The sequence below is a fragment of the Argopecten irradians genome, chromosome 2, assembly GCF_041381155.1.
Source record: "Argopecten irradians isolate NY chromosome 2, Ai_NY, whole genome shotgun sequence".
NCBI lineage: Eukaryota > Metazoa > Mollusca > Bivalvia > Pectinida > Pectinidae > Argopecten > Argopecten irradians.
This window is the reverse complement of record NC_091135.1, coordinates 3627878-3648698: the sequence shown is the minus strand read 5'-3', so window position 1 is coordinate 3648698 and position 20821 is coordinate 3627878. Positions and strand designations below refer to the sequence as shown.

Sequence of the window (20821 nt, the reverse complement as noted above, 5' to 3'; positions counted from 1 at the left end):
GTACGAAAAATATGCAGGAGGACCCTTTTTTCTTTCAAATAAGCATTTTTAGAAAATTTCAGTCGGCGAAAATGGGGGGGGGGGGGGGGGGGGGGGGGGGGGGGGGGGGGGGGGGGGGGGGGGGGGGGGGGGTTGCCCCCCCCTGCCCCCCCGCTTTCCTATGCCCCTGTACATGTAAGTATGTAAAGCGACTCGCGTCATGAAAATTGACAATGCAAATCATGAGTCAACTTTTACAATGTTTGGAAAAACAAATTGTAACCCAAGTCAAGGATTTTTTATCCATTCTTGTCAAAGTGGATATATTTTTGATGGTGTTTCAGTCCGGTTACTAATATTAAAAATATCAATATTCCGTATCAATGATAATAAAATTGAACATTTTTTAAACAATATAAAAGTAAGGATATAAATGACAAAACGAAACCATAATGAACATCGCCAACTGTTATATTACTGGATTGAGTTCATATAATTATCAGAATCGAGTTCTCGTTCAATACATGAATAAGACCTTCTCGTGTACAGTATTACATTTTGCATAGTGACATCAAACCGAGGCTATAAACAACATGGCGTCCTAACGTGCACTTGCTGAAAGTTTAAATCACAGAGGTAAAAACGAAGCTTGATACTTAAGTCAATTTTTCGTATTGTTATTTTCTACTCACTGGCGTCGAATTTTCAGATTATACCATATCTACTGAATACTGTCCATGGTAGTAATTCTTTTAATGGTTTACTTTTTACATAACCTTTTTCATAGTCCTGAGTCGCATCAACGGCAATGGTTATTTACAGATTGCTTTCCGAACATTCAACCGACCAATCTAACATTTACTGTAGGCCTAGTGTATATGCCTATTGAAAATCTAAATCTGTATTTTAACCAGATTGCTAATAGCTGACTTTCCAGACACTCACTCTCTCTCAGTGCTCTAGATAACTAGAACAAACATCTAAATACATTAGCAAGGAGTAATTTTACCCCAAATGCTATTTATTGTACAGTAGGGTTTTCCCATCGCCAACTTTTTAAATATGAAATAATCAATTAGTAGGATTGGTACATTAGATTTCCACTTTCCATAAAATGAAAACTTCACACAGGTATTTTTTCCGTGATTCGATTCATTCAAATTCATGCAACAGTTAACTGTAAAACGTGTACAGTACACCTCTATTTTTACATCATCGTTGTGATGACAAATACAGCTTTTAAAAGCAATTTCGGCAGCATGATCATCCGACATTTCATGTTGTACTAGAACACTTTTCTGAATATATTGATTATTCCCCAAGTGAAGGCGTTGTCTGTTTTAAATTCAAAACATAATGTACATTTTAAATTCAACGTATATTAAAATACCTCTGTATTGCCATGTTCAACAGAGGGGACTGCAATATTTAAACTGCTGTTAATCCTTGTATTTGAAGAGCTTACAGTCAACGTAAACATAATAATTTAAAGCTTCCATTAAGGGTCCGCGCAACTCCTGAGCAGTTTCTAATTGAATAAAAATGGAGTCGGGAATGACCCAGCTATCCAAATTTTTTTCATGATATTGACGCAATTTCAAATAATTTTACTGTGAAATTTACTCATAATTATAAATACATAGATACCTATTCACGCAAGCGATCTGAAGCACTGTGCTCTTTCCAAATTCTCTCTCTTATAAAACTACTATTTCTTATAATTCTTTCATTGTACAATTTCCAACTATTAGATTTCTTTTCCTCTTAATTTGGTAACCAGTATTGCACTTTTCTCCTTCAAGACTAAGATTATGTAACTTAAGTACATGTTTCCTCACATATATGCAAAATGTAGTCTTGCCACACCCATGTTACAAATCTCCCCCCTGTGGAATGTGTCTCCCCTGCTTTAAGGAAGGAACCGATCTCAACTTAGAAAACCATGGGCCTATATCTCTCACATCCACATACCTAAGTAAATTTCTTTACTTAGGTAAAATAGCCAATAATATCATGACTCATGCTGTTAACCACAATGACCCTGCAGGTAGGACATACCTGCTGCCCTTATGTGCATGATTGATCATAAGAGGTAACTAAATTTAGGATCCTATCTTTTTACTTGTTTCTAACTGACTTTTTGTCTTCCTATAGCGTCTTCCTTGGCACCGCTTCACTTTTGGCTTTCAGTTGAGAATTTATCCCTGTGAGTAAGGCTTTGAGTTCTGTCCCCTGACCGAGACACACCAGTCTATATAAGTGGTAATTTCTGGGAGTGAAACGACTGGTTTGCCTGTTGTCAGTATAATGTGACTGGATGACATGTACTTTTTTTGTGTCTTTGGTGTCATGATTCAGTGAGATAACAGCACTATAAACAGGGCAAGAGGTCCTCTAAATTACAAGAAGAGCTAGCAGGTCACTGATGATTAATATCCAATATACACTACACAAGTCCATCTCCTGTAAATATACAAAACCTTTTATATGGCTATGTATAGAAGACTCACTTATTATATCAATATCCAGTTCTTTGGAAAGCAGAACTATATAATCAGCTTAACCCTCCATACTTTTGTTTGTAAATGTTTGCAGGCAGGATGTCGCGGAGTGTGGCGTGGCGTCGAAACTGTAACGATCTTGTCAACTGGCGCCAAACAGAAGCCCTCAATGCCACCATGTACATCCTGCGAGAGACTGGTCCAACAGGATTTCTGCTACAGGAGGAGGGAGAGCAGAAACCATTTAAGGTACAAAACATAGGAAGGTCTTATAAACCTGACAAAACATACAAAGGTCTTATAAACCTGACAAAATATAGGAAGGTCTTATAAACCTGACAAAACATAGGAAGGTCTTATAAACCTGACAAAACATAGGAAGGTCTTATAAACCTGACAAAACATACGAAGGTCTTATAAACCTGACAAAACATACAAAGGTCTTATAAACCTGACAAAACATACGAAGGTCTTATAAACCTGACAAAACATACGAAGGTCTTATAAACCTGACAAAACATAGGAAGGTCTTATAAACCTGACAAAACATAGGAAGGTCTTATAAACCTGACAAAACATAGGAAGGTCTTATAAACCTGACAAAACATAGGAAGGTCTTATAAACCTGACAAAACATAGGAAGGTCTTATAAACCTGACAAAACATACGAAGGTCTTATAAACCTGACAAAACATACGAAGGTCTTATAAACCTGACAAAACATACGAAGGTCTTATAAACCTGACAAAACATACGAAGGTCTTATAAACCTGACAAAATATAGGAAGGTCTTATAAACCTGACAAAACATAGGAAGGTCTTATAAACCTGACAAAACATAGGAAGGTCTTATAAACCTACCAAAACATAGGAAGGTCTTATAAACCTGACAAAACATAGGAAGGTCTTATAAACCTGACAAAACATAGGAAGGTCTTATAAACCTGACAAAACATAGGAAGGTCTTATAAACCTGACAAAACATAGGAAGGTCTTATAAACCTGACAAAACATAGGAAGGTCTTATAAACCTGACAAAACATAGAAGGTCTTATAAACCTGACAAAACATAGGAAGGTCTTATAAACCTGACAAAACATAGGAAGGTCTTATAAACCTGACAAAACATAGGAAGGTCTTATAAACCTGACAAAACATAGGAAGGTCTTATAAACCTGACAAAACATAGGAAGGTCTTATAAACCTGACAAAACATAGGAAGGTCTTATAAACCTGACAAAACATAGGAAGGTCTTATAAACCTGACAAAACATAGGAAGGTCTTATAAACCTGACAAAACATAGGAAGGTCTTATAAACCTGACAAAACATAGGAAGGTCTTATAAACCTGACAAAACATAGGAAGGTCTTATAAACCTGACAAAACATACGAAGGTCTTATAAACCTGACAAAACATACAAAGGTCTTATAAACCTGACAAAACATACAAAGGTCTTATAAACCTGACAAAACATAGGAAGGTCTTATAAACCTGACAAAACATAGAAAGGTCTTATAAACCTGACAAAACATAGAAAGGTCTTATAAACCTGACAAAACATAGGAAGGTCTTATAAACCTGACAAAACATACGAAGGTCTTATAAACCTGACAAAACATAGAAGGTCTTATAAACCTACAAAACACAAAAATAGGAAGGTCTTATAAACCTGACAAAACATAGGAAGGTCTTATAAACCTGACAAAACATAGAAGGTCTTATAAACCTGACAAAACATAGGAAGGTCTTATAAACCTGACAAAACATACGAAGGTCTTATAAACCTGACAAAACATACAAGGTCTTATAAACCTGACAAAACATACGAAGGTCTTATAAACCTGACAAAACATAGAAGGTCTTATAAACCTGACAAAACATAGGAAGGTCTTATAAACCTGACAAAACATACGAAGGTCTTATAAACCTGACAAAACATACAAAGGTCTTATAAACCTGACAAAACATACGAAGGTCTTATAAACCTGACAAAACATAGGAAGGTCTTATAAACCTGACAAAACATAGGAAGGTCTTATAAACCTGACAAAACATAGGAAGGTCTTATAAACCTGACAAAACATAGGAAGGTCTTATAAACCTGACAAAACATACGAAGGTCTTATAAACCTGACAAAACATACGAAGGTCTTATAAACCTGACAAAACATAGGAAGGTCTTATAAACCTGACAAAACATAGGAAGGTCTTATAAACCTGACAAAACATAGAGGTCTTATAAACCTGACAAAACATAGAATATAAACCTGACAAAACATACAAAGGTCTTATAAACCTGACAAAACATAGGAAGGTCTTATAAACCTGACAAAACATACGAAGGTCTTATAAACCTGACAAAACATACGAAGGTCTTATAAACCTGACAAAACATAGGAAGGTCTTATAAACCTGACAAAACATAGGAAGGTCTTATAAACCTGACAAAACATACGAAGGTCTTATAAACCTGACAAAACATACAAAGGTCTTATAAACCTGACAAAACATACGAAGGTCTTATAAACCTGACAAAACATAGGAAGGTCTTATAAACCTGACAAAACATAGGAAGGTCTTATAAACCTGACAAAACATACGAAGGTCTTATAAACCTGACAAAACATAGAAGGTCTTATAAACCTGACAAAACATAGGAAGGTCTTATAAACCTGACAAAACATAGAAGGTCTTATAAACCTGACAAAACATAGAAGGTCTTATAAACCTGACAAAACATAGGAATCTATAAACTTATAAACACAAAACATTAAATTGAAATCATTATTTGAACCTGTTAATATTATACAAGTTTAGCCAACAAAATTTTACCCAATGTTGTTTTAATAAAAGTGACAAAACAAATATTGGTCTATAAACCTGGTACAAAAAACATAGTTGAGTGTCTTATAAATGTCCTGACCTTTCATACACCATGTCTTACCTGTTAACCTGACCTGACATATTGATGCAGTGATGTATCAACTTGTTGTACAAAGATCATAGGAAGGTCTTATAAACTGACAAAACATCCTGGAAGGTCTTATTATCCACAACCAACTCCATCAGGCTAAATTGGTGCATATTATACCTTTATCAAGTATTAATTAGCTATATTTGTTACAGGCGTACCTAGGTGACCCACACACGTGTACCTCCTTTATCCGGTATTAATTAGCTATATTTGTTACAGGCGTACCTAGGTGACCCACACACATGTACCTCCTTTATCTGGGATTTATAGCTGTTACAGGATACCTAGGTGACCCACACACATGTACCTCCTTTATCTGGGATTATTAGCTATATTGTTACAGGTGTACCTAGGTGACCCACACACGTGTACCTCCTTTATCTAGGATTAATTAGCTATATTTGTTACAGGTGTACCTAGGTGACCCACACACGTGTACCTCCTTTATCTGGATTAATTAGCTATATTTGTTACAGGTGTACCTAGGTGACCCACACGTGTACCTCCTTTATCTAGGATTAATTAGCTATATTTGTTACAGGTGTACCTAGGTGACCCACACACGTGTACCTCCTTTATCTAGGATTAATTAGCTATATTTGTTACAGGCGTACCTAGGTGACCCACACACATGTACCTCCTTTATCTAGTATTAATTAGCTATATTTGTTACAGGCGTACCTAGGTGACCCACACACGTGTACCTCCTTTATCTAGGATTAATTAGCTATATTTGTTACAGGTGTACCTAGGTGACCCACACACGTGTACCTCCTTTATCTGGTATTAATTAGCTATATTTGTTACAGGCGTACCTAGGTGACCCACCACTGTACCTCCTTTATCTGACCCTACCCACACACGTGTACCTCCTTTATCCGGTATTAATTAGCTATATTTGTTACAGGCGTACCTAGGTGACCCACACACGTGTACCTCCTTTATCTGGTATTAATTAGCTATATTTGTTACAGGCATACCTAGGTGACCCACACACACGTGTACCTCCTTTATCTATGGAATAATTAGCTATATTTGTTACAGGCGTACCTAGGTGACCCACACACGTGTACCTCCTTTATCCGGTATTAATTAGCTATATTTGTTACAGGTGTACCTAGGTGACCCACACACGTGTACCTCCTTTATCTGGTATTAATTAGCCACATTTGTTACAGGCGTATCTAAGTGACCCACACACATGTGTACCTCCTTTATCCGTATTAATTAGCTATATTTGTTACAGGGGTACCTAGGTGACCCACACACATGTACCTCCTTTATCTAGGATTAATTAGCTATATTTGTTACAGGCGTACCTAGGTGACCCACACACGTGTACCTCCTTTATCTAGGATTAATTAGCTATATTTGTTACAGGCGTACCTAGGTGACCCACACACGTGTACCTCCTTTATCTAGTATTAATTAGCTACATTTGTTACAGGTGTACCTAGGTGACCCACACACGTGTACCTCCTTTATCTAGGTATTAATTAGCTATATTTGTTACAGGCGTACCTAGGTGACCCACACACGTGTACCTCCTTTATCTAGGATTAATTAGCTATATTTGTTACAGGCGTACCTAGGTGACCCCACACAGTGTACCTCCTTTATCTGGTATTAATTAGCTATATTTGTTACAGGCGTACCTAGGTGACCCACACACGTGTACCTCCTTTATCTGGTATTAATTAGCTATATTTGTTACAGGCGTACCTAGGTGACCCACACACGTGTACCTCCTTTATCTAGTATTAATTAGCTATATTTGTTACAGGCGTACCTAGGTGACCCACACACGTGTACCTCCTTTATCTAGGATTAATTAGCTATATTTGTTACAGGCGTACCTAGGTGACCCACACACGTGTACCTCCTTTATCTGGTATTAATTAGCTATATTTGTTACAGGCGTACCTAGGTGACCCACACACGTGTACCTCCTTTATCTAGGATTAATTAGCTATATTTGTTACAGGCGTACCTAGGTGACCCACACGTGTACCTCCTTTATCTGGTATTTATTAGCTATATTTGTTACAGGGGTACCTAGGTGACCCACACACATGTACCTCCTTTATCTAGGATTAATTAGCTATATTTGTTACAGGTGTACCTAGGTGACCCACACACGTGTACCTCCTTTATCCGGTATTAATTAGCTATATTTGTTACAGGCGTACCTAGGTGACCCACACACGTGTACCTCCTTTATCTAGTATTAATTAGCTATATTTGTTACAGGCGTACCTAGGTGACCCACACACGTGTACCTCCTTTATCTAGTATTAATTAGCTATATTTGTTACAGGCGTACCTAGGTGACCCACACACGTGTACCTCCTTTATCTAGTATTAATTAGCTATATTTGTTACAGGCGTACCTAGGTGACCCACACACGTGTACCTCCTTTATCTAGTATTAATTAGCTATATTTGTTACAGGCGTACCTAGGTGACCCACACACGTGTACCTCCTTTATCTGGTATTAATTAGCTATATTTGTTACAGGCGTACCTAGGTGACCCACACACGTGTACCTCCTTTATCTGGTATTAATTAGCTATATTTGTTACAGGCGTACCTAGGTGACCCACACACGTGTACCTCCTTTATCTAGTATTAATTAGCTATATTTGTTACAGGCGTACCTAGGTGACCCACACATGTGTACCTCCTTTATCTGGTATTAATTAGCTATATTTGTTACAGGCGTACCTAGGTGACCCACACATGTGTACCTCCTTTATCTGGTATTAATTAGCTATATTTGTTACAGGCGTACCTAGGTGACCCACACACGTGTACTTGTCCCCAGTTTAAGAAGGATCGAGACCTGTGTAAACACATCTGCTGGTTGCTACTAAAGAAGTTCAGGGTACCACAGAATGACTCCAGTAAGTTTAACTCCCCGTTCAATGACAAAATTTATTCATGCAAAATGCAAAAAAATGAAACCATATACCAGTTATTTGTGAATACATTTAGATAAATACTTAGTAAAATAAGAAAATAAAGGAAAAAACCTGAAGTCTATGTTTTTCATCATATTTATGGTGGATTTTCCTTCGTCACCTCAGTTACCTGGCAGCTTGGTCTGGTTGAGCGAGAGATCAATGCTATTCTTCATGGCCATGCTGCCAAACAAAAACAGCAGCAGCCACAAGGGCCACGGTGGCAGAGGGCTAAGTCTGTCAGTAGTGGTGGCACAGATGCTGGAAAGGAGATGCTGCAGCAGCGGCCGATCGGAGACGATGATGTATGTCCTATCTGTCAGGACGAACTTCTGTCAAAACATCTACCTGTTACATTCTGCAAGTGAGTACTTCATACCAGGTAAGGTGAGCTAGATAGGGGAGGTGAGGTGGACCCAATACATGTATAACATACCGTATACCTGTGTTTTTTCAATTGGATGATATTTTCGTGATTTTCTGGGATATTGCAATGATTGCCAAGATTTGATCTGCTTAATATTAAGAAATAATTGAATTAAATACATGTATGCATACCGTGAAAGCTAAAGATTAAATTTTACTTTTTACAGAAATTGTTGAATTTTGAACCACATATAAAGTTGGCTTTTAATATGAAAAATTACATGATGTAGGAGAATAAAGATGAGTACCGGGTATATTGTTTATTCATCATCTTATGTTTTTCTACCACCTTTTGTTTTGTTTTTCTCTTTACTGAAAGTAATCATCCTAATATTTGAGCACCTAAAAAAACAACCACAACAAAAATAAATTGTTGACTTTGTTATCAGATGTCAGAATGACTGTATTGTAGTAATTTATTGAATTGATATTGAACAGGTTTGGTTGTGGAAACAGTATCCATATCAAATGTATGAAGGTTTGGGCGGACCATCAGAAATCCTCAGGCGATACCGTCATCAAATGTCCATTTTGTCGTGAGGATTTCGGACCCATAGAGCTGCTCAAACAGGAAAGTCGGAATGCAATTGGGGCTACCCAAGGGGGCAGAATGGACCGGCACTTGGGGACAGACTGTCAAAGCTGTCATATATCACCAATAGAAGGGAAATGTTACAGGTTTGTACAGGCTTCTGATGACATAGCTTTAAAGGCCCAATATCTTTCCAGAGCAAAATTTAAAGGTTTATAAAAAACATAAATAGCTTAAGAAAATATATAGCGATGGCCTAAGATGAGGTTACATATACAAACATATGCAAAATTTCCTGCGTAATATTTAATAACAGCGGATATTCATTTCGCTGTTTTGCCGTCTGGCGCGGTGACATTCAACTACCGCGTAGTATTAAGAACGATGGTGGGTTACATAAGACAACCCGCGTTATGAAAATTAACATTTTATTTATTTGAATTAAATTGTTCTTAAGGCGATGACAAGTGTAGTATTTAATTACTTTTGTGATTCTATAAATTAGCGATCTTGTTTTACATTCTCATTTTAAAAATTAAAAGCCGTTTTGGAAAGGTATAGTGGGCCTTTAAACACTGCTATAGTAATAACAGTTGAATCTAATCTGATTAAAGACATATCCAAAAATGTACATACGTTTGTAGTATATAATATAACAATCTGTTGATATGGTTAATCAGATTGTATTGGATGTAATTTCATCAAATATGACCTTGAACTTTGTCTGTTGGCCTGTGCTGATTTATCAAATTCTAACTTTACTTATACATGTACTGTGTTGACAGTTCCTTTTTGGTTACTAAGAGTTAGGGTTGAAAAATGTTTGACAGCTTTTTAGAATTTACCTATAATTTTGTTCAAGTGTTTATACCATTATAATTACAGGTGTCGTGTGTGTACCAACTTCCATCTGTGCCAGACCTGTTTTAATACCGCCACTCATACTCAGCATCCATTTGAGTATCGTCATGTGAGTATTTTAGCTTTTTCTCATTTATTGAAAGTTAATTGTTCTACATGGTCCTATTTATAATAACTGATATCTGTACTTCAATGAATTAGTTTATTTGGTTTGTATGTAATACATGAGAATGCCCTTTTCTTGCTGATATATACAGTAAAAGATGCCATATTGACACCTCTGTATAAAGACCTCTGACAATATTGCCAACCTCTGATGAGGCCAAATCGGGTGATCACCTTTGAAAAAACGGGTGAAAGGGTCAAAACAAGGGTCATATGCGAAACAACATTTTAGTGTAATTTTTAACACTTTTAAAAGCCTTAAATATGCATATATTTATTATTTTCATATTGTTATTCAATAATATTTATTATGTTTTTTGTAATGATATAATTAATATCTGATAATTAATAAAATATTGTATTAAAATCTTTAAAATTATATTTAATAAAACTCTGATTTTTTGTTCTACACATGTCTGGTTTCATTATTATAATTATCTTTGACTAAACAAAATGGCGGCCATTATGAAACGGGTGCCTGCCTACTGCAACAGGACACTGTTCATGTTGACTATTTATGAGAGTAAATCTTTGTCTGAAATCACAAGTGTTTGTGCTTTTGGGGAATTTTGAAGAGATTATTTCTGATTTTGAACAGTATTAATTGGCTATGTCTAATTTTGCTAGCTGGCTCTGGCTAAAAACGATCATAGACATCGTGATGCATGACTGAACAGATTAAATTGCTACAATTTCATACCTTTATTAAAGTTTGTGTAAACACAAACAAAGCTACCTGCATTATACAAGGGCCTGATATGAGTCTTAAGCCCTGAGATGTAATGAAAATTGTGCTTATGGCTTGATCTGACATATTTTTTTGTGAGATTTTTGACACTATGGTCCAAGTGCTGAAAATCGGGTTATTTGATAACCCGCTGGGTCAATCAGGTTATGCATTCTAAAATGTCCAAAAAACGGGTCAACCCAGGGAAATCGGGTGAGTTGGCAATACTGCTCTGACTGCTTTCTTAGGGTCCTAAATAGCAATTTTCAACTCCACCATTTTTTCTTTGACAATGGACAGGTTTGACAGTATATTAATGATCTTTATGTCCTTTTGATGATAACCCTCTCTTGCTATCAACGCACTGTTTGTTTTCGTGTACAGAAGCGTAACCAACACTGGAAGTCGGCCCAGAGGATGTACGGAGCTGTACTTCCCCAGGCTGTAGCTGAGAGCCTGGCAAACCGTGAACTCTCAGAAAATGACTATGATCTTCTCATGCAACTTGACAGGTAAATATAAAAATATTGAAAATAACCCAGATTTTTCAGAATAACTTGTATGATAAAGCTTTACTTGGTACAGGAGTTGGTCAGACTTTTACTGGTATAAAATTATCTCCTTATATGTTACAAGACTAAAACATCTCGGTATCATGTCCTGAACTCCCTGACTTTAAGGCTAATTATCATTCAAGGAATGGTGCCCTTACCATCAGGTTTTAAGTGACTGACATAAACTTCTCCCACCATTCACAGATGTGTCACAGGTTTTAGCCGTGAGAGATTTCTTTATCAACCCCTAGGGTATGACAGATTGCTCATGCTAACCTTTGGAACCTGACGACATTTAAGTGACGTCATGACTTCGTGTGATGTAACTATGGCATGCATTGTCAATGACGTCATTAAATATTGACATGCAGTCAACAGAACCATGATCATGTCACGGTGAAAATGCTTCTTTTTATACTTTTATCTCTTGTTTTTCTTTAATTTGTATATTAAAGGGAGAAAAAGAATCATTCCCTACCTATGAGAGTGTGACTTCAAAATCACAACCCTCGAGGGAATTCCTGAATGTTCAACCCTCGACATGCCTCGGGTTAGACGTTCATGAATTAGCCCTTGGGTTGTGATTTCGTTGTCACACCCTCTAGGGAAGGAATGATTCTATTAATCATCTGAGGATGAGTGTTAACTATTCAGACGTTGATTTACATTTTCTTCAGTAACACATCCACCCAGCAGAGCGATATCCCTGAGAGTGTGGTGAACTCATTCCCCCTGGAGAAGGTGAGAGACAACGGACCACTGCTGGCCCCGGGGATGCAGTGTCGAGTCTGTCTCCGTGGATATCAGGTCGGACAGTTCGTAAGGAAACTACCACGCTGTAAGCACAAGGTAAACACTCAGCTGTTTATCAACAAAAAAACTTATTATTATTGAAATCCTCTATACACATATGGAAATAAGGAAAACATTTTTGCTTCACTTTATAATAATGAACAAGAGCTATTGTATATCAAACTTTGTCTGAACAATTTTGCAGTTGAGTTACTGTATAATTTTAGTTTGATTAGCTAATGTGAGAAAGACTGATACCAGATAATTGCGTCTCCACAGTTCCACCGAGACTGTATAGACAACTGGCTACTCCACTCTCATCCCACGTGTCCTGTCGACGGTCAGGCAGTCTGGGATCCGATCTCCGCCCAGATGGACGATACAGAACATCGTACCAGGTACTTGTCTGATCAAAAAAGGGTACTCGGAACAATGAAAGGCTTAAAACTCGATTATTGGAATATTGGAAATATTATGATTTCACTGTCATCTAAGATAAAATGTTTAAGCAGTATATAAATACATACAAATTCTATTTGATGTTCATGGTGATGTACATAACTACATGTACATGTATGTGTAATGTGCTAAATTAGGTTTAAAATTAATGTTGGTATTTCTACGTAACACATATTCATTTGTAATGTGCTTTTAACATTACCTGTTATACAACCCTTCACAGGGCACCAAGACAAGCTAGAGAAAGCCAGTCTGGTAGGAAGGAACTTGTGCTGGAGGTGCCAGGAATTGGAATCGTTCGGCAGACAGAGGAATCTGCTGCCAGAGAGAGTGCTCTCCGTGGGTTTGGTCGACGTCTGCCTGGAACACAACCCCAGCTGAAATCTGCACAACATAGCTCTGACAACAATCATGTCAACCCTCTACGCTCCAGTTTCACACTCAGTGGCGTCAGTTTGGGGAACAGGTATACACATTGTGTATTTTTGGAAGCTACGTATACCTACACTAAAAATTTCCTGTTGAAATAGAAATGTGTGAATCCAAAAGAGCAAAACAAAAATATCATGTTCTACATGCTACTCAATTTTACAAAAAAGTGTGATATGCTACATGTAGTTGCTCAGGGCTAATCAGATGTGGTTGGTGTGAATTGAGAATCTGTACATAGGTGTCACAGCCAATAATCCTCCATCTTTGAATCGCAAATATTAAATCCTGCAGGGAGAGTTATTCGGTATGGACATCTTTTGTAGAGATCAGCTACCATATAACTTGTTTCATAAATGATAATGTTTATTTTAGTCCTATCAATTCTTGATTTCTATACATGTATTGAAGTAAAGCTAGGTAGGGGCACTTTAACTATGTGACCAATCACAACATTTCAAACTTCTCCTCTGTTTGGTCTAGAAAGAATGTTTTGGAACTTTTCTGATACAATAAATGGTTGACACTGTAGCAGTACAACAATAGAAAGCCTTTAATACAAATGTATGTTTCGTTCATTTGTTATGTTTAATGTTGATTAACTATCATGCGTTTTTGATAGTTCCGACGGTGCCTCTGGGGGCAGTGAGACAACCCCGGCTGAGGAACTTCCTGGAAACCGACTCCTCGGGCGTGCACAGGCTCGACGCTCAACTCTCAACAAAAAACTAGCCATAAAAAATCAAAGGCCCAAGCCGAAAGAGACAAGACAAGTGAAGGAAAAGAAAACTCCCCAGTTTGACATTCACTCTATGCCTGTGGTGCCACAGGAACAGTACGTTGACGATGCCCTGGGTCCAATGACTCCCACACAGAGGACAATAATGAACCATCTAGCCATGTTACATACTCCAGACGAAGATGAAATCATGGCAGACCTTAATCGGAGCCTTCCTTCCACACCTCAGCGAGTTCACAGTATCCGTAATTCCATGCTCAGTAGTACTGATATGAGGTCACCGTTTGTGAGAGATTTACCTCCCCTGATTGAGTCAGAACAGGAACACGAAACACCAGACTATCCTACGATAGGAGAGTCAGACCAGGAAACAGCCTCTCTCAACAGCTCTATCTCACTGAAACACAGACCCTTCCCCAGGCATCGAACCTTCGACACAGATGTACAGACTGACTCGGGTTCTGTTGTCATGACCTCAGTGAGGTCAACACCAGAGGTCAAATCAGCATCAGAGTCACACAGATCATGTACTAATGGGACAGCATCCCCTAATGGTGAGAGTAGCACAGGTAGTGTGGTCAGCGAGGGTCAGCCCGGCATCAGGACTCGAGGCAGACAGGCAGGTATGGACATAATGATATTTTGTTGTTACAGTATAACGAAATTACTTATTATTTTCATCTACTCTATAAATATAAATCTGGTAACGAGCTTAAAATGAATTACACAATTCAACTTCTGAAATACCTTCTTTGTGAATACCGTAACAGGTTTATTCAGTATTTGTGTATTACAGAATTATTTACCTTTGTGGGTAGGTATTTATTATGAGAAAAGAACATGGCTGGTTTCACTCACAAAATAACAACTTTAGAATATATATAAAGGGTAGATAACTCTGTAATATATAAAGACAGATTATACAGATAAGATTAATACTGTAATCTGCAAGTAAAGACTTAAAATATTTAGTCCTGAAAAAATAAATATACTTAATGATAGTCTTGACATGTAGTAAATTATATTTTGTTTGCCTGTGTAGTATATAAGTAACTTATTTAACTGTTCTTTTGCTTTCACTAACATCTCTTCCTACAAGCTGACATATTTTTCTTTTCTTTGGCTTTGTGAAGTCTGATTGCTAATTCATAGTCTATATAGCTTTGCAACCAAAGCAGCTGCTAATTCATAGTCTATATATATAGCCTAGCAACCAAAGCAGCTGCTAATTCATAGTCTATATAGCCCAGCAACCAAAGCAGCTGCTAATTCATAGTCTATATAGCCAGCAACCAAAGCAGCTGCTAATTCATAGTCTATATAGCCTAGCCTAATCAAGTCAATAGCAGCTGCTAATTCATAGTCTATATAGCCCAGCAACCAAAGCAACTGCTAATTCATAGTCTATATAGCCTAGCAACCAAAGCAGCTGCTAATTCAGTCTATATAGCCTAGCAACCAAAGCAGCTGCTAATTCATAGTCTATATAGCCTAGCAACCAAAGCAGCTGCTAATTAAATATAAACTTTATTTATTTTACATCGATTGAGAAACAAGTTATACAACTTATGTAAATCACTCTCGATGGCCCGGATGTAAGCGCGCGAGGGGTCTTAGTGTGGGAGGAAACCGGAGTGCCCGGAGAAAACCCACGTGATCGGGCAGGTGACCCCTGACCTTTTCACGTCCGTGCCGGGGATCGAACCCCGGCCGGCTAGGTGAAAGGCGAGTGGCTTAACCACTACACCACCCGATCACCCAAATTCATAGTCTATATAGCCAAATTCATAGTCTATATAGCCTAGCAACCAAAGCAGCTGCTAATTCATAGTCTAGATAGCCTAGCAACCAAAGCAGCTGCTAATTCATAGTCTATATAGCCTAGCAACCAAAGCAGCTGCTAATTCATAGTCTATATAGCCTAGCAACCAAAGCAGCTGCTAATTCATAGTCTATATAGCCTTGCAAACAAAGCAGCTGCAAATTCATAGTCTATAGAGCTTTGTAACCAAAGCAGCTGCTAATTCATAGTCTATATAGCCTAGCAACCAAAGCAGCTGCTGATTCATAGTCTATATAGCCTAGCAACCAAAGCAGCTGCTAATTCATAGTCTATATAGCCTAGCAACCAAAGCAGCTGCTAATTCATAGTCTATATAGCCTAGCAACCAAAGCAGCTGCTAATTCATAGTCTATATAGCCTAGCAACCAAAGCAACTGCTAATTCATAGTCTAAATAGCCTAGCAACCATAGTTACCAGCTTTATTCTGTCTATATAACAGGGATGTAAATACATTTATAAGGATTGGTCTTCATTCTGACTGCGTATACAGAAGTATGAACATGAACATATTCATTTATGGATCGAGTGCTAACACGCTCCATAGAATATGTTCGTTGCCACTTGTATTCTTTTAAGCATTTAATTGCCTCCTATGGAATCTATGGTCTATATAGATGCCAGAGTTTTACAGACAATCTTCATAATAAGTGCTAGCGCGTTGTAATATGATTGCCTGCAAAGCTCTGGCATCTATATAGACCATAAATTCCATAGAAAATTAGTTTAATACTTATATTTGCATTGTTAATTCATTAGGGGTCTCTGCATTCAAATTGTTAAATTAGACTAGGAAAACTGTTTACCAATGACGATTTAATCCACATGGGGAACAGCCACTTTGATGGTGATCAATTGATGTTACCATGTCAACATTAGTGATGTCATAAAGGTCACATTTTGGGTGTCAGTTATACCCTCATAGACTTTACTTTGCCTTGGTTAGTTTATAAGGGCGCAGCCCTTCGTGCCCAAAGGGCATGAAGTGCGAAGCACTTCTAAGGTAACACACCATGAAAATATAAGAAAAAATGCAATCTTTCAAATTCAATCCTACACACTGACAGCTTCAGTTTGCGGCGGCCATTTTTCCCACACTGTAAAAAATTCCATCAGCATGAATGTGATGCTTTGAAGTCAGCTCATTATATAATCAAGCAGTTCAAACCCTTGTGTGATCCGAAAAACGTAATCTTCATCTGGCAGAAGCTCAGTGCTATTGCTCTTTATTTGCAAGCGTTCAAGTGATAGACAACCTTCCAATATAATCAGCTGGCCGAAAACAGAATACCTGTTACAGAAATAAAAATTTCGTCCTTTTCTTATGTGGATTTGCTTCTCAAATAAGGGTAAATGAGGGTTTGAGGTGTGAATATATGAATAAAAATAAACAGAAAATTCGGCTCCGTTATTTCCATTAATTGAACGTATGAACATTGCATAATGAAAGATTACTGAAACATCTGGCTGCGCCCTTTAAGGCCTTGCCTTCAGTCATATTATATAATGAAAGTGGTAAGTGAATGTAAATATACTGTATTACCATATACAGGTACACATCAGTCAATGATCAACCCTTAATCACTATAACCTACACACCTTGTCAACTCAGGTTTTTCCTTCCGTTTTTGAAACTTGATCAAACATTTTACATCAGATAAACAAAAAACATGTCTCATGTATAAATATTACTATAAGACTATGCTAAAATGGATTTTAAGTTGTTAGTCAGACCATTTGTATCACTATATATTCAAGTATATTCTGTAATTTCAAATTGAATACTGGAATTATTCCATGTTTTACCATCATGTATAGTCTCATCAACTTCACATTAACAAGCTTATAGCTTGACTGTACTAGATATTACATACTACATATTGTCAGGCTGTAATAACATCAACGCAAATAAATCATTTAAAAAATTCTTTACCTTAAGAATTTAATCCTTTTTATCTTGTTTCTGAACTTATCTGCTCAGAGTGTCTTATATATACATGTTATTGCATGCTTTTTATTTTTCTTAACATCATTACTAATGTTTTGCTTTCACTTTTTTAAGTCTAGAAATAGATTTTATCTAAAATGCCATTTTCAATTTTCCAATTTTATTAACTGCATGCTGCTTTTTAGTATAATTGTTACATTTTCTTGTAGATGCTGTTTAATTAGACTAACTGCATGCTTTTGTTTCTTTTTTCTTTCTCTCCGTTTGGTGTTCAGACATAGAATACATGTTGAGCTTTATCTCCGAAGATCGTGGACGAGGAAGCACATCAGGCAGTAACCATAGTAACCGTTCCCGGAGCCGAGATCGTGCGGAGCCCTGTCCTAATGAGGATGAGATCCTGAACAGACTGCAGGTATCTAGGTGTTAGATAAATAGAGGTTACACAACGAGTGGTTGTTGGATATGGAATTTATTCCACACGAGTGAGTTATTTTTTAAAAGTTACAAAAGACACAAGCTTTAGCGAGTGTCTTTTGTAACTTTTAAAAAATAACTTACGAGTGTGGAATAAATTCATATCCAACAACCACGAGTCGTGTGACCTGTTTCTACCACAATGATATCCGATTTAAGCCGATAGAAATACGACGAGGATAAGTATGCAATCCAACAGCAGTTTTGGTGTCAAGCGGCGATATCACAGCATAGCATGACGTCACTCGATTATTGATGACGTTGACAAAAGGTGATACGACACTGAGAAAGACGTAGTTCGGTCAAAGTTTATTGTGCCAGCCAATCAGAATGCGTACAGAGTTTATACCACGTGTGGTATAAACAAATTGTTAATCAACAGCTGCATCGTTTATTTGATACCCTGAGAGTTGAATAACAGCGCCTATTGTGGTAGAAACCCAAATAATCACTAAACGGTCTCAGTTCCATTTTGATTAATGGGCTTCCAGTTTAAATGACACAGGGACTAATAGAAATAGATCAGTATGGATCTTCACACACAAACAGTTTTAGCAGGTTTTAATTGTACATAGTTATACGGTTGACTTCTAGCTTTGGGCTAGCGGAAATTTCCATTTAACTCAGTCGGTAGAGCGGCAGACCAGTAAGTCCGAGGTCGTGGGTTCAAGCCCGGCTGACGGCACACTACGTACTCTTGCTCTGTTATACAGTAATGTTTTCAGGTACTATATATTATATAAAATAAAAATGATCCCAAAATCAAGTTTAAAAACCGGTAAACAGTTGGTTGAGTTTTATCTATAGAACATGATTGTTGTATTTGCAGCATTATAAAGATTTGTACGTGGGAAACAGCCCTGATGGTCAGTCACCAGAAGACAGGAGTGCAGCCATTAGAGCCGGGAGACCGCCACGTAACCCCAGACGACAGTTCGGTGAACATCTAGCTCTACGTCAAACTAAAAGTCGTAAGAAAAAGATGGAACACGGTCGTCAAAATAATGATCTTGCTTTAGAGGGGAATGCTTTTGGAAATCTCACACTCCGCGATCTTATATAGACATTATAAAAGGCAATAACTATATTAATTGCAATAAAGAAAAAAAAAAGTTTGCTTTTTTGGTAGCAGAAATGTTTTTTCTTCTAAAAAGCTTATAAAAAATATACCAAACATTTTAGAGAATCATCTTTGATCTTCCTATTATTTTTTAAAGCAATACTTCAATGAGATATATTGCACATATTTCATTTGTATGATGAGTTCATTGATTCATTTGTAGTATTGATAAAATAAGTAATTTAGTAGTAATTAAAGTGATATTACATTCTTATCACTGTACAATGTAAATACTCCCTGGTGATTGATGTTTCTTACACCAGCTAGTGGACGATTAAGATTTCTGTTATAGTGGTAATTGAATAATAATTAATTGATAAACCAAATTCTACAGTATAAATGTACTACACTAGTGTACACTGGTGTTGTTGGTCTGATGTGGTTCGTGTGTTCATTGATACACTAGAAATTGTGTATACAGAGATATAAAGGGTTTATTAGTAAACCTCACGTCCAGTATTCATTTCTATGGTGCATTGTGATATACTTTATTCCTGACATATATTAAATTATTTTGGTAATCTTTGAAATGTATGTTTTTTTCATTTGATATTTGTAAAGTTGAAGCAGAAAGCTGAAAGTATGTAGTTGTCTGTGCAATCTAATTAGATCTTCTATGTCGCTCTCCGTGCCGTCCGCTCGTAACTGACGGTACGGAGAGCGACATAGAAGATCTAATTTTAATTAGATTGTTGTCTGTGTGAAATGTTTACTATAGAACTGATATATCAAAACCAATGTGCAATTTTATCTTTATTATTGTATTCCCAAGATGCTTCCGTTGATCTGTATGTAAACTGTTAGCGTCTGTTTGATTATAGTTGTTTGAAGAGTTAGACCCTAATATTATCTTCCTGTTAAAGACAGTGTATTTGTTAAAATAGTGTTTTTATTTATTTTTTATTTCTCTTTAATTAACTCTGTAGTTGATACTGTGATAATACAATTTCTAAGAAATTGATGTGTTTGACAATCCTTGTTAAATAATATGTTAACTATTATTTGTGTCTTGTTATGTTCACTATCACAGATTTATGTAGATAACTTAAGTATTGAGGTAGAATATTGTTCTTCTGCCTGGAGAAGCACTTTATCTGTGATAGCTACGATAGGGGATAAACAACTAGTTCAAACTTGTGATAGGAATGAATTTTTGGGGATGAACAACTGGTACAAATATCTGCGATACCTATGCTTTGGGTAAACAACTGGTACAAATATCTGTGTTACCTGCTATGATTTGCATAAACAACTGGTTCAAATATCTGTCATACCTATGCTTTGGGTAAACAACTGGTACAAATATCTGTGTTACCTGCTATGATTTGCATAA

At 37.0% G+C, this 20821-nt stretch overlaps 1 protein-coding gene across 2 annotated transcripts; it reads left to right on the top strand.

Moving 5' to 3' along the window:
• Positions 1 to 551: 551 nt before the first annotated feature.
• LOC138314168 (uncharacterized) lies at positions 552 to 20821 on the top strand. 2 transcript variants are annotated; one of them, XM_069254355.1, is made up of 13 exons: positions 552 to 615; positions 2575 to 2729; positions 8244 to 8361; positions 8545 to 8782; positions 9283 to 9522; positions 10262 to 10346; positions 11514 to 11641; positions 12361 to 12532; positions 12755 to 12873; positions 13158 to 13400; positions 13986 to 14725; positions 18200 to 18306; positions 19198 to 20821. In XM_069254355.1, exons 2-13 carry the CDS (start codon positions 2580 to 2582, stop codon positions 19429 to 19431), a joined length of 2574 nt encoding a protein of 857 aa, XP_069110456.1. In that variant the 5' UTR covers positions 552 to 615; positions 2575 to 2579; the 3' UTR covers positions 19432 to 20821. The 2 variants fall into 2 exon arrangements, with proteins under 2 accessions (XP_069110456.1, XP_069110455.1); XM_069254354.1 differs by having other exon boundaries at positions 18167 to 18306.

Bases quoted from the DNA above. Each gene is read 5' to 3' on its own strand.
- LOC138314168 (XM_069254354.1), top strand. From the start codon at position 2,580: ATGTCGCGGAGTGTGGCGTGGCGTCGAAACTGTAACGATCTTGTCAAC. The intron at 9,523-10,261 runs GTTTGTACAGGC...TTATAATTACAG, and splicing joins ATAGAAGGGAAATGTTACAG to GTGTCGTGTGTGTACCAACT. The intron at 10,347-11,513 runs GTGAGTATTTTA...TTTCGTGTACAG, and splicing joins ATCCATTTGAGTATCGTCAT to AAGCGTAACCAACACTGGAA.